General features: G+C 34.4%; 1 protein-coding gene across 1 annotated transcript; it reads left to right on the top strand.

Moving 5' to 3' along the window:
• The first annotated feature begins 3338 nt into the window (after positions 1 to 3338).
• Positions 3339 to 12542, top strand: LOC123819395 (NKG2-A/NKG2-B type II integral membrane protein-like). The gene is made up of 6 exons (XM_045839735.1): positions 3339 to 3588; positions 3897 to 3992; positions 5255 to 5305; positions 5812 to 5963; positions 11920 to 12023; positions 12255 to 12542. Exons 1-6 carry the CDS (start codon positions 3339 to 3341, stop codon positions 12373 to 12375), a joined length of 774 nt encoding a protein of 257 aa, XP_045695691.1. The 3' UTR covers positions 12376 to 12542.
• Positions 12543 to 14325: the final 1783 nt, after the last annotated feature.

Below are 14325 nucleotides of genomic sequence, written 5' to 3'. Positions count from 1 at the left end.
GGAGGAATATTTAAGCTTATCACAAAATTTGGTGTAGGTTCATTGCTCTATACTTCTTCAGTCATTTTGAATGTGACAGCCACACAGTACACATGGTCAATCAGTGGCGTCTACTGCCCCCACTGAATAGTACACTGCAGTTGTCATTGTTCACACGTGTGCATTCCAGTCCACTATCCTTGGCTGCCGTGTTACAATAATGTCACACAAACCATTTTCATTACATTAACAATGGCTGGACTTTTCTCAGACAGGTCTCATTATATACAACTATAGGAGCCTGGTATTTTAAAAAGTCACATTGAAGCAAAAACAGTAAGTAGTAGTAGTAGTATTTTTCATAAGCCAATCAAAATTATACCTATGTTTTTTAAAATCAGCAAAAAATACTTTTTTGGTGTGCCACAGAGTTTTAGTAATTAGTTAATTGTGCCATGAGAGGTGAAAGGTAGAATATCGCTGGTATAATGACAGAGACATCTACTATGTGATTAGTATTTGGGTAACACAAATGCTGTGAATAACCCATATATTCTTTATTTCTTTTAATTCTTACTCTATGAGAAGGTGGATGTTAGCTGAACCTATTGTGATAATCATTTTGCAGTATGTGCAAATTAAACATTATGCAGTAAATTTTTGTTCCTTTTGATGCTCATGTGTCATTTAAATTGTCTTCCAGAAGGCCACTTTTTCTGTCTTTCCCATCTTATTAATAAGGAAAAACATTAAATTACTTTTATTTCCCTCCTACATAGTTAGATTTGTGCTTTTGTCATTTAAAAGAAGTATTCCTATTAAATTACAGACAATTAGTAGTGATTTGAAAATGAATCAACAAAAATGTAATTAGTACTTACATAACAATTTAATCTCTGCCATAGTGCTATAGTTCAATATCATTTAATGTTTTATCTTTCACAGAGATATTATCTTTACCAAGGGAAATCTAAATAACAGGTACTAACAATAAAATGAATGAAGGAATCTTAAGAACTGAGGCAAGAAATGGAGAAAAAGTATGGGATTAGTGATTGTGACAGTTACCATAGCAGTGAAAATGTAGTGATTTTTCAGAATATTGCCAACAAGTATCATCAAATATCTATTCTTTATGGAATTATGATTTTAAAATTGTTTCCATTGTAATAGAAATGCCATAATGAGAATATAAGAAAGAGAAATATGTAAAGGCAAAATTAAATAACCCTGTCTAGGAGTAGAATTTACACATACAAGATATTCTTAACCAGGCCTAAGAGTTCAGAGTCTGTGATTAAGATGGAAGTAAGCTCACAGCATAAGTGGTCCAGTCTTTGTCCCCTAAAACCTTTCAGATTAAGAAAACAATTTCCAGATACATTTGCCAAAAAACAACCTGAATGTACACTACCAGCCCAAAGACTCCGAGAATCTGGAGGTGTGTGATGAGATACACACTGTTCAAAATAGACCCAGTGTAAGAATTTCCTCTTCAAACATTAGGTGACACATTATTGACAAATCTGCTTTTTGAACTCATGCCTCACTCTGAGCCTCCACAGGTCAGTCTGTGAAGACCACAGAGATTGTTTGTTTACAAGAGTTAGCTGGTCTCCCACTAAAGGATGCAGGACTTTCTGGCCTTCAGAAGGTATGTGTGTGTCTGCCCTCTCCTGTCTCTGTCTTAGCCCATCTCATGTAGGGGGAGATTACAACATAAGATGTCATATCAGTGAGGTACAATTGATATACAATCAAATCAAAGAGAATGTTGGTATTTTATTTAAACAATTTAGAGTAAAATGTCAAGAATAAAATATGAAATATGTTGAAGGATATCTTGAACTATTCAAATTCTTGCCTGTAGACAATTACTCAATTGTATATACACAAGAATAATTGAGTATGTTAATCAAAACCATTTGAAGTAAAAATCGTATAAGAATATGAAAAGGAACAGCTATTTTTTGATTTTATAATCAATATAGATATAATTATTATTTTCTCTTTAGCCCAGCCTCTGAAAAGAGATGTTGAAAAAAATTCTATTAATTATAGAAGTCAAACATAATATTTTATCCACTTAATTAGATTAAATAAATGCAGTTGGCTTTCAATAAAAATCAGGATGAAGTACTGTCATAAAATTCTAACTGAATCTTAATTATAAACAATCAAAAGACTATTTAAAAATTGAGTCTCCATTGCTAGAGATCATACTACACTGATAGACACTTTGAATAATGAATTAAGCTACAGCATTCAAGTGGTATGTATCAGAAATAAGATAAAAACTGTGTTCAAATTATATTAGGATAACTAAAATATTTTGGAGAGCTTAAAAGGGGTGAAATATTAAGTTTTACATGTATTATGTATACATATTTTTATTCCCACTTTATATTAGTAAACTATGTTGCTAGACACTAAGTTGCTTTGTAAAAGTCATACATTTCCAATTTCAAAGCCAGAATTAATTCTACAACTCACTAGCCACAGAGCCCGTTGACTGAATTATTAAATTGCACCATCTGATTCATTACTGTGGCTCACACAACTGAAGGTGCCCTGAGTTTAACATGCATGAGAACTTTCTGGAAGTTTGAAACAACAGTGTTCTAATATAAATGATCTACACATTTATTTTACATTTTATGCTTTTATATCTTTGTCTTTAACTCAATTGCCAATTTCTTCTGTAACATAAGTGTTTAAAAATATCACTTTGTTTTCAATATGTTTAAGTCTTGAATAAGTTTAGCATGACAAAGATCTTTTAACATATGAAACATTTTTATTCATAATAGAAGATCATTTGCTAACAGCTCATCCTCTTTAATGAATAAATGTATGTCACTAAATAAAAATTTAGTCAGAAAATTACTAGATATGCCAACATGATTAGTGCCCCATTTTGAGGGCACTCAGTCTTTAATCATTATTCAACTTCCAATTTATCATAAATATTGTGAGTCTCTTTTATCTAATATTGCATTTTATTTTTCATACTAGCATTCTAATGTTACAATATTTCTGTAGAATCTGAGATTAAATTAACAAGGATGTTATTTATGAAATTATTTTATTCATCGCTAACATACAGCTTTTTATTGCTCAAGCAAATAATATATTGTCAAATGTAGAATATCTTAAAAATTGTATCTACCATGAGGCACTTGTTTAAAGATCTAAGAAATCTATAAGCACAACATCAGGTTCTTAACTGGGAAATGAGCCAGATACTCACCCTGTACCCTGCCCAGTGTCACTGTGAGGGATCTCTTCAGTATGTGTGTCACTTATATGTGAGCACACACATTCTAGAGCACAGTCTCAGCCACCACTCAGCTGCAGAGATGAGTGACCAGAGAGTAACCTACGCAGAACTGAATCGGGTTAAGGATGCAAAGAGACAGCACATAAAACCTGAGGGCACTAAAGGCTCCATTCCAGGAACTGAGCAGGAACTAACCTATGCAGATTTAAATCTTCAAAATGCTTCTCAGGATCTTCGAGGGAGTGACAAGAATGACCACTGCAAAGATAACACATTCGACAGACACCGTATAACTGTTCTTGGATGTGCAGCTGGGTGCAGAGGTGTGGGTAAGAGAAGGGGATAAGCTCACATATTTTTTCATCTTCAGGATCAGGACTTGAAGTTGGAATGTGGTATTCTCAGATAGAAGCTGTGGACTAATTTCATTCAGACATTGTTGTAGGCTGTAATCTTTGACCATTAACTCATAGAGCATTATATTTAGTGAAAATGCATTGTATATTCTGAGAGGAAGATTACAGTGGTAGATATGGTCTTGGGGTACAAGTGTCTGTACATGATTCTCTGTGTGTAAACCATCCAAACAATTGTCTCCATCCCTCCTTTCTCAGTGTTTCCATTTCCCTCCCTGCAGCATCCCCTTCACTTCCAGAGAAGGTCATTGCTGGGACCCTAGGGGTCATCTGTTTTGTCCTGATGACCACTGTGGTGACAAGAGCTGTTAATCAACGTAAGTAAATAATTGTAAGATTATATGAAACTCTTCACTGTTAACATCACTGCCTCCATCAGTGCCATGATGTTCATCACTGCCATGAACATCAGTGCCTCCAAACAGTTCCATATTAGAAAATACAACTCTCATTTCAAAGTATGCCTTTAGAGTAAGTGCAAAATTCTTATTCTGAATTTGTCCAGGGGATAAATAACTATTATTTAGAAAAGTAGTTTATTTAAGTCCTTTGCCTACTTTTTAACTGGGTTGTGTGTTGTCCTGGAGTGGAGTCATGTGAGTTCCTTATATGCTTTGAAGATCAAACCTTTGTCAAGATAACATTGGCAAATATATTTCACAAATGTTCATAACAACACAGTTTACAATAACCAAGTTGTGGAACTTACCTAAGGCCTCCAGTAAATGAGTGGATAAAGAAACTGTGGTACATTTACACAATGGAATACTATTCAGCCAAAAGAAAGAAGGATCTCCTACACTTTGTGACAGCATGGGTGGAACTGGAGAGCATTATGCTAAGTGTAATAAGCCAGGATGTAAAAGACAAATACCATATGATCTCAGCTATAAGTGTACCTAATGGATAAAACAAACAAGCAAGTAAAAGATAACCAGAAACATTGAATTGAAGAACAAACTGACAGTAACCAAAGAAGAGTGGGGAGAGGGATAATGGGGGAGAATAGGGGAAGGCCATCAAGGAACAGGTATAAAGGACACATAGACAAAGCCAAAGGGAATAAGTTTGAGGGTGGGAGGTGGAAATGGGTGAGATCGGTGGCCTAAATGGGGTGAAAATGGAGACAATTGTATTTGAACCACAGTCAATAAATAATAAATAAAAATGTCAAAAAATAGTTTATATATATACTTATATATCCCACATATCCAGAGATATTCTTATGTTATAATTCAAGGCATGCATTAGGACACCTTATTAAGAAATACAAATAAATTCTTCATACTGATTAATCCAAATAGTGTAAGAATTAGTGGAGCTTGATACTTAAGACTTTTGAATGTTTTCTCCCAAATTATCATAGCTTCATTAATTTTTCTTTAAAATCAATTTTATTCCAGGCCATTATAATCCTGGACTATATACCACATTTCAAAGTAAGAAACAAAAGTATTTTAATTTATGTAGATCACCATTACATTTTTGTAATAATTACTTCTTCTCTAGCTAATGTAATACTGGTAAAGAATAATTCTTCTTTCATGTACATAATATAAATTATATATTATTTTAACAGCAAGCCAGAGAAGGAACAAGACAGGGAATGAGACAACAGGGAACCAGAAAGGTACCTAATTATTTTCTATGTTCTGATATTAATACAGTTCCTACCTTGTCTCTAACACAATCAAAATTTATAGGTTTTATATTTTTAGTGGGGGAACATAAATTATAACACAGGGATAAATATATATAAATAATGAATATAGAAAAGTGTATGTTTATTCAAAAATATAAAGAAATATTAATTTAATTTATCGTACTCATTTTTGCCAGTTGGTTGAAAGATAACTTTGGTTTCTAAAAATGCGGTTTCAGTCAGTGACATTCAGGACATATAGAAAGTGGATTTTTTTTTGTGTGTTTGCTTAATATGGGCACATAAATTAGGGAATGAGGGGCAGTCCCCTCTCTGTGAGTATGTATGAGTGTATTATGCTTTATATATGCAAGTCTGTGAAGGTATTTACATATACTGTGCACTAATTTGTCTATACCTGTGCAAATACAGAAATTAATTTTCATTTTACAATTCATATCATTCTTTGATGACAATACATAATCTTTCCTCAGCATATCATTGTGGTCGATGTCCACCAGAGTGGTTAATGTATTCCAACAACTGCTATTACATCAGCGCTGAAGTAAAAACATGGAATGAGAGTCTGATGGCCTGTGCTTCTAAGAACTCTAACCTGATCTACATAGATAATGAGGAAGAAATGGTAAGATTTTTAATGTTTCCAACATTTTATTTGAAAGAGCATTTTATTTTATATTTCTATGGAATTCATTCATATTTTTGTATATATCTGTAATTTATTGTAAAGACTGTTAGTATTTTATTGTTTGAATCTATATTTGATTCATATTTTATGCCTTTAATGTGTATTAGATAATTTTCAGTTCTTGATTTTCATACACAATCATGCTTCTATAAATGCTTTTTTTCCTAAAGTAAAATTTGCTACTTAATTGTATCAAGCATCATGGAGACTATAGATGTGATTGTGTGTGTTACACAGACTGAAATTGGTCATGAAGTAGATGTTGCCAGCCCGCTCCTGTGCACTTTCTCACAACTTCTCCTCTCCCCTCACTCAACCACTGTTCCTATATTTTATATCATAAATTGTCTTTTCTTAATTTCGAATTTTATATAATGGGAATCATTCATAATGCATTTTACATGTCTCTGTTACCTCCCACATGACTGTTTTTCAATTAACTCATATTATTGAATGTCCCTGAAGTTTGTTACTTCTCACTGCTATATTGTACATATCTCACATTCTGTAATCCATTCTGCTCAGAATAGAGATATTTTTAACATGTGGTTGCTATGAGTAATTATTTAATAAAAATCTTTGTGTATGTCTTTTTCCAAATATGTCATATTTATAATAGTTTATATACAATAATACATATAATATATAAATTGATATACTGTTATGTTTATAATAGTATAATAATAATTTATAAATATAGTTTTTCTAATGGTGTATGTGTATAATTAAAATATATGGCCTTTTTGCATTAGAATGAAATTGCAGGGTCAAAAATATATGTGTATGTAAATTATTCCTGCACTTTCTACTTTGTTGTATAAATACACATTATATCCAATAGTTTCATGATCCAAAGCTTAGTACTGCCAGAAATTTTAATGCCATCAGCTCTGATCATTATATAAAACCATCATTATGGCTTTAATGGGTATTTTTCTCATACTGATCAACTGAGCACGTGTCTTAGAGCACCATTCATTATGAATTTCTGTACTGTGAGAATGAAAAGTGCCCATTCATGTCTCTTGACCATTTCTCCTGTATATTACTTGTTATTTTCATTCTTAGAAGTAGTTATATTTTTCATAAGACTCTTTTTTGAATTTGCGAGATGCAAATGGCATTCTTGACTTTTAATTATATTTTTCTTCTCCTATTGGAGTTTTTTAATGGCCAGGATTTATTGATGTTACCATCGTCCAATATCTTATTTAGATGTTGGTGATTATTTTGGACATATTTCACAAGTTGATCAAAGTCCATGAAGATAATCTACTGCATTACTCTTTATGGTTTATCTTTTTACTTTCTGATGAACTTTTAGTTTTAGGCTTATAATACTTTGAGAATGTGTATTTTTGTGATGCTGTGTTTGTGATGCTGTGTGGTAGAGGTGAAGTTTTTTCTTTTCTGCATCATTACCTAGTTGATACAGCATAATTCATCACAGATAACCTTTTCTACATAAACAACTATGTGTACATGGGTCTATATATTTTAACATAATATTTAAGAAGATGATCATTCATTGTGTCTCAAAAATTGTTTTGTCTTCTTTTGTCTTTCTTTTTGTTCATCGGCAATAATTACACCTAAGTTGGTTTTACTGATAAAGTTCTATAAAGGTCTCCGAGATTCCATTAATTTTTCTATCTCTTTCTCTCTACCTTCATGAATTATTTCTGTCACTCCATCTTTATTTCATCAATTCTTTCCTCTACATCTCAACATTTATGTAAATGTATTGAATTTTGTATTGTAGATAATGATATTTCAACTGATAATTTTATTGAATTCATCCATACAGTTTTTATTTCCCTAATTGTTCAGTCACTGCCATCATATTTCCATAGAGTTACTTGAAAATAGTTTTTAAAATACATTTTAGGTTAATATATATTTGTAATAAGTAGTATTAAATATTTATATAAGAAATCCATCGTCTTATCCCAGTGAAAGATATTTTGTATGGCTGATTTGTCCCCCTGAGTATGGAAGATATCTTTAGTTTCATTGCATGGTTTTAAAATTTGGGTAAGTCCACATTGTCAATAACAGTACAATAAACATGGATCCTCCTACATGCCTGTTAGATTTATACTTTTGTTACTTCAGTAAACTGTTACTGTAGAATCATCTCCTTTGAAGTGTGCTTACTCAGTTTTTAAAATTCTTGCTCTTATTTTATTTTTAGGGTCAATTACTGGGATTCCCCTTGGGCCTGCATAGCTTACTTGGCAACCAATGATTTGTAAAAATGTATTCAAATACCTTAAGTCAGTATGGCTCCATTTTCTTCTAGTTGATGTGTGTGTGTGTGTGTATTTGAAAAGAAGTACTCACAATTTTAAAATCAGTTCTTGAATTAACTTTGACCTATATTTTTATCAGATTATCTTTGTTTCTTCTACACAGTGCAAATATTTTTCCCACCAACCAAGTAGGTGTAGAGAGTTAATATCACCTTTGTACTGTGCTCTCATATTGAGTACCTTCCTGTTTATAGCTGGCACTGTGCTGACACAGATGAGAAAAAGGGTGCTCATCTTCATTTTTAACCTAGTGAATTCAGCACTTTGACCTGAAAAAGGAGTGGGCAGTTTAACCACCACTCCCAGAGTAAACAGACTTCTCCTGTGGCTACACTAGTGGTGTTTCAGTGTTTCCCAAACAGTAAGAATTACTCTTCTTACTCAGGAACTGAGATGGGTATTAGGGGAGACATGGGAGCATTCTTAGACATGAAGAATACACATTTGCGCTATTTTTATTGGAATCTCTAGCTACTTTCTCCAATAATAAATGCTCATGTTATGTTTACTCTTTGATCAAACTTCAGAGGTATGAAATTGTTATATTTGTCCCTTCACCTAATCATGAAATACATTTTCTTAATGTGTCCAATATATAAAAGTATATTATAAATTGTATCACTCTAACCTAGAAAAATAACTGTATTGGTTTATCATTTTTAAAATCATCTTTATTTAGGTTGCAAATATATAATTTAGGTACCTAATATTTTATTTGATTGCATTTGAAGTCTCATAGCTTGCTATACACAACATTGCCTTTTTCAAACTGCTATATAAGAACACTATAAAATACAACCTATAACATATATATTGCCTCTCCATATTATGATTAGAATGTTAAAACATCAGTATAGTCCCAGTCCTGGTAGGTCCACTGGTTAGAGCATCATCCGAATACACACAGGGAGCTGGCTGATGCCCCATCACGCACATACAGGAAGCTCCCAAGGAATGTCAATAAGTGGACCAACTAACTGATTGCCCTCTCTCTCTCTTTCATCAATAAAAATAAAGAAACAAAACAAACAATAACATTTATTTGAAAAAGGAAGTGAGTTACTTGCCACATATCTATTTTTTAATGAAGAATGATAAAAATGGTTACCTATGTATGAAAATTAAGAGTAGCTTCAAAGCTTGAGTAATTTGAAACTTTATGAAAAAGTTCCTTTGTAAATTGCCTGTTATAAAATCATTCACAACAATGCAAAGCACAACATGGAGAATATAGTCAACAATATTCTAATAAATATGCATGGTGTCAGACAAGCTCCAAATCCTTGGGGGTGGTCACCTCTCAAGCTATACACAGGTCCAAACAATATTGAATGTCAACAGTAAAGAAAAAACAATTTTTTAAAAGTTACTTTCAAAATAAGTTATCTGAAAATATCATTGTCACATTTTTCTATGGCCAATTTATTAGTGTCCAAAATCTTTCTCAATGTTCAATATTAACAAAACCTGCATTCAAATTCTCATTATACAAATAAAAGCCAGAAGCAAGAATTATAATATGTCATTTAAAATGTAAAGTTTGCCCTGACTGGTGTCACTCAGTTAGTTGGACATCCTTTCGTAAAAGGAAATGTTATGGGTTCTGATGCGTGGGTCACTGGCCAGCAATAATCATGGAACGCTGCGGATGGCTCCTCGAAACTCAAGAAAAACATACACAGAGACAACCAGGTCCTGTGGGGGAATAGGAACAGCAGGGCCATTCCTCACATGGGGAGCGCTTGGCCACCCTTTCTCCTGGAGAGCGCCATGGCCACCCTCCCTGGTGGGGTGAGTGCGCTATTACCCCTCCAGAGAGGCTTTTTATTGGTTTCATTTGCATAAGAATGCAGGTAAAAGCTCATTACTCATTGCTAGGAAGTAAGGATCAAACAGTAGAAAACAAGGAAGTCTGAGGGCCTATTTTGAGTCAGAGTCAAAGAGTTGTAAGACTTTGAGGAACAAACTAACTTCCTCCTTGGACTCTTATCATTGAACTGAGAGCATTCTAAACAAAGAAGGTTTCACAGTAAATTACATGTTCTTTCTTAGGCCTGATCACCGGGGGAATCCGCCCTCTTCAGCACAGAGCTGCACCACCCTGTCATTGTTTCAGGCTTAGGTGGAGCAAGGGAACTAAGGCAACCAAGAGAGAAGGAGATTTTCTCCCAGAAATGAGAACTCAGGCTATATCAAAGCCGAGGAGCGAGGGTCCATCACCCTCTTTTGCTGTAGCCCCCAAAGTCCTTCTTTTGAGGGCCTCCCATGTGATCGTGCCTGTCTTAGATCATTCCCCCCTTGGGGAATCTTACCCGTCTTTCGCTAACCAACCAAGCTTTGGGGTTCAGTTTTGTATTCATAACTGAAGAAGCAGTGAAGCAGTGCTCCTGCCAGGGAGATAAGCTTTTGTCTCCTTGCTGGCTTACAGTTCCAAGGGCGTTCCCTTAGTCTTAGCCTAGGTGGGGGTTATAGCTTCTGATACCAGGCAGGGCAGTTCCCAACAGGGTTTGATTCCCAGTCAGGGCACACACCTGTGTTATTGCAGGATTGGGCCGGGATCGAGCATAAGAGAGGCAACCAATTGATGTTTCCCATTCTTTCTCCCTCTCTTCCTCTCTCTCTAAAATTAAATCAATTGAAACTTGAATAAATTCATAAAATAAAATATAAAGGTTTATACTTTTATTTATTCTCCCATGGTAGCACAGTTGTAGATTTGTAGTTCTCTTAAAAGTCTTGTGCATCTCACAGACATGCAGGGGTCTCTTTCTGATATTCTGCCACCCTTGATGGTGCTGGTTGGCTTCTTGCACATGCACCCCTGCATTTTCAACTGTGGCTTCTATGCCATCACACCTCTTTGCTCATGAATTATCATTCCCAGACTTTTGAAAAGTTTACTAGTATCCAGAATATCAGCTTACAGTTACCTAGGAGAAGACTGTCTCATGAATAAGGTGGAGGTCATCCTCTGTAATTCCCTCAACTTGCACCTGACCTTGAGGGTGAGTTTAGCTTTTCCAGAACACAAGATTCCTTTCTTTGAGCTCTCCTCAGGAATTCCACCAGATGCTCTGGCACAGGCTTCCCACTCATTCAGAACACTCTTTCTCTTACTCAGAGGCTGGCTTTTGGAGAGTAATGTTGTTAATTCAGCCACTAAGAATTAACCTGTATTCCTTTCACATTGTTCGCTGAGTTTTGTAGGAGGAGATATGGACTGTTTCAGAGACTTACCTGTTTCTTTGACCATTTGTTTATAATATTGTTGGTTCTGCTGCAGCTGTTGCCTCAAATGAGGTGATTCTTGAGGTGTTCCACATTAATTCAGAGTCCTTAATTTTTTCACACAAGGTTGTCTGATCTTTGGGTGTTGGATATGCTGGGCCAGATGGGTGGGGTGACCAAGAATTCCTGGACCTCAGGAAGTGGCTGATTGCCTATTCACTAATGTCATCAGATGTTGGTGGGCTGTGCAGTTTACTTAGCTGTCACCTCCCCCTCTAACTGGGAGCCACTTTAATTGCTTTCACCAGTACAAATTAATTTGACTTAATTTCTCATAACATTTTTTTTCATAGAATTTTTTGAACATTTTCAAAATACATCCATGGATTGGACTGTCCCAGAGAAATAATACTAATTCTTGGGTGTGGACAATTGGCACAACTCTCTCTTCTGAACTGTAAGTTTCTTCAGAACTCATATGTTATTCTCTCATGCTTTCAATTCAGGAATTAATCTTAGAAACAAAAGGCAATGGGTAAAAAGTATGTGAAGAAATATTTAAGTGTTTTTTTAGAAAAACTTTAAGAAATATTCAGATTTACTGTGTAAATATTATTGTAAATATTTGTTTGTTTAAATATTGAGTTATATATCCTCAGATTAATGATTTATTATTTCTGCATTTCAGATTTACAAAAACTTCAGAGTTGGACAAGAATTGTGTATATTGGAATTATGACACACACAACTTCCATTCTGAATCCTGTCTAGAAAACAGAGCATATATTTGTAAGCACCAGTCACATTAGCTCACTAAATTTGGTATCATGTTCCTCTCACCATCTCTAAAGAACACATTTCTAGTTTCTCCAAGAATGCTACAATTATTTTTGTAAAACTAAGTTTTAAGAATTATTTTGAAGTCAGTTTTTTTTTTCACCACAAAAATAAAAGGGAGGCACTGACATTTTCCATGTTCCCCTGCATGCAGAGCATCCCCATTATCAGCATCACTCAGCAGAGTGGGATGTTTGTTACTGAGAGTGAGTCTGTCCTGACACATTGTAGTCACTTAAAGTCCATACTTTATCTGATGCTTATTCCTTGGTATTATAGAATTGTTTTAATATTTATATGTTCATCTTTAAAACTATATTTCTATGAGCATATTAAACATATTAAAATCTTGTTGTTAATTAAAATATATCAAGTATAAATTATGAATTGTAATATCAAGCACTGTTATTTCTAAGTCTAAACTAACATGAATAATTGTAGACACAACTTCAATATAATTTTCGCCAGCCTTTGAATGTTGAAAATGAGGACAGAACATATCAGGGTATCAAAGATGTGTAAGGCAGTGGAGTCAGGACTGAGAAACCAGGGATGATTTAAAGAATTATTAAGCATTTTAGGTGGATAGCATACAGAGAGGGGTAGAAGAAAATTGCAAAATGTAACAAAGGGTTAATCAAAGAAGATTACCAAAAGGAAGAATCATGTATGATCCAAGGCTGTGTCCTCAGGGATGGGTTTCAGACTCATGTCACTGCAGAAAACTCCATGGCAGACACATTCACTGGAAGGCTCCAGGAGAGAGCAGTTCCCAGTTTGCAGGCTGATGTGGGTGAGTCACAGTGTGACTAGCAAGTAGAAAGACCTCTCTGACAAAGTGTCAGAGGGCCCAGACTAGAAAAGGAGAACTCTGGTTGTGACTAGTCCCAGAAACTTGCTGGAGGGTGAATACCACCAGAACTTCCTGCATGCATGCAGATGTCAGCCACAGCACTGGAGCCACAGGAGAGAAAACAGCTTGAAACCCGGAAGAGGAGTCCTTTCTCCCAGGGCCCTTCCTGACAAAACTTCAAGTGAGCTGACTGGAGAAGAGGTTGTAGGATCTTGTGCCATGATCTCAAAAAGTGCAAAACATATAGATATGGGAAGAGAGAACTAAACTCTTAATTGGCAGCCCCTGTTAATATGCAACAACGCAGTTTCTATAACAAAAGCCATGTGACTACAGTCCACTTGCTCAGAGAACAGAACCAACACAAATATCTTCTGAATCTATTTCATGCATCATTATCAATGATTGTAGTCATTTTTTGGTGGAGACTAGTAGTTTCATTGGGCAATAATTAGTGTCTTTTGACATCTCATATATATTGTTTTTTTTTTTCCTTTACTGGATTTTAGTTATTTTTGAAGGTACCTTGTTTTATTAAATTCTTTGTCTTTCTCTTTTGACATTCTTAATTACTATGCTTAGAAACCTACATTGATAGAAAAAAATACAAGGTTAATAATGGGAATATAAATATTAAAAAGATAACATGTCCATGTGAATGAAAAATCAGTTATTTACAGAATGTGGGAAGAAATTTATTAATTTGACATCATTAAGTGATAGTTTTACTATAATTCCATTATAAATGGGAGAGATTGTATATTTGTTCTTTATAAGGTAAATAAATTAATAGTTCCCTATATTCATCTATTAGAATATGTAGTCTTTATTCTCTCTATATATATTCATTATATTCATATAGAGGAAAATGTGAATATTCAAACTTAATTCCATGTGATACATGTATTGAGTTGTATCTAATACCTGATGTTGTGTTACAAACAACCCAGTTGCACTGGCATTTACACACAACATTAATTTTACTCAATTTTTCTCAGTTACCCATGTGTGGATTGGTTGGTTTTCAGGTGATATAGGCTGAGCATGTATGGGCTTAGCTCCAGACCAC

This window comes from Phyllostomus hastatus, unplaced genomic scaffold, assembly GCF_019186645.2.
Source record: "Phyllostomus hastatus isolate PE091 unplaced genomic scaffold, TTU_PhHast_1.1 phas_contig_308, whole genome shotgun sequence".
NCBI classification, from domain to species: Eukaryota; Metazoa; Chordata; class Mammalia; order Chiroptera; family Phyllostomidae; genus Phyllostomus; species Phyllostomus hastatus.
The sequence above is the reverse complement of the archived record's forward strand: the minus strand, read 5'-3'. Positions and strand labels throughout refer to the sequence as shown.

Excerpts from the sequence above, each read along its gene's own strand:
- LOC123819395 (XM_045839735.1), top strand. The coding sequence starts at position 3,339 with ATGAGTGACCAGAGAGTAACCTACGCAGAACTGAATCGGGTTAAGGAT. Across the intron at positions 3,993-5,254 it reads GACAAGAGCTGTTAATCAAC|CAAGCCAGAGAAGGAACAAG; the intron begins GTAAGTAAATAA and ends TTATTTTAACAG. Across the intron at positions 5,964-11,919 it reads TAGATAATGAGGAAGAAATG|AATTTTTTGAACATTTTCAA; the intron begins GTAAGATTTTTA and ends TTTTTTTCATAG.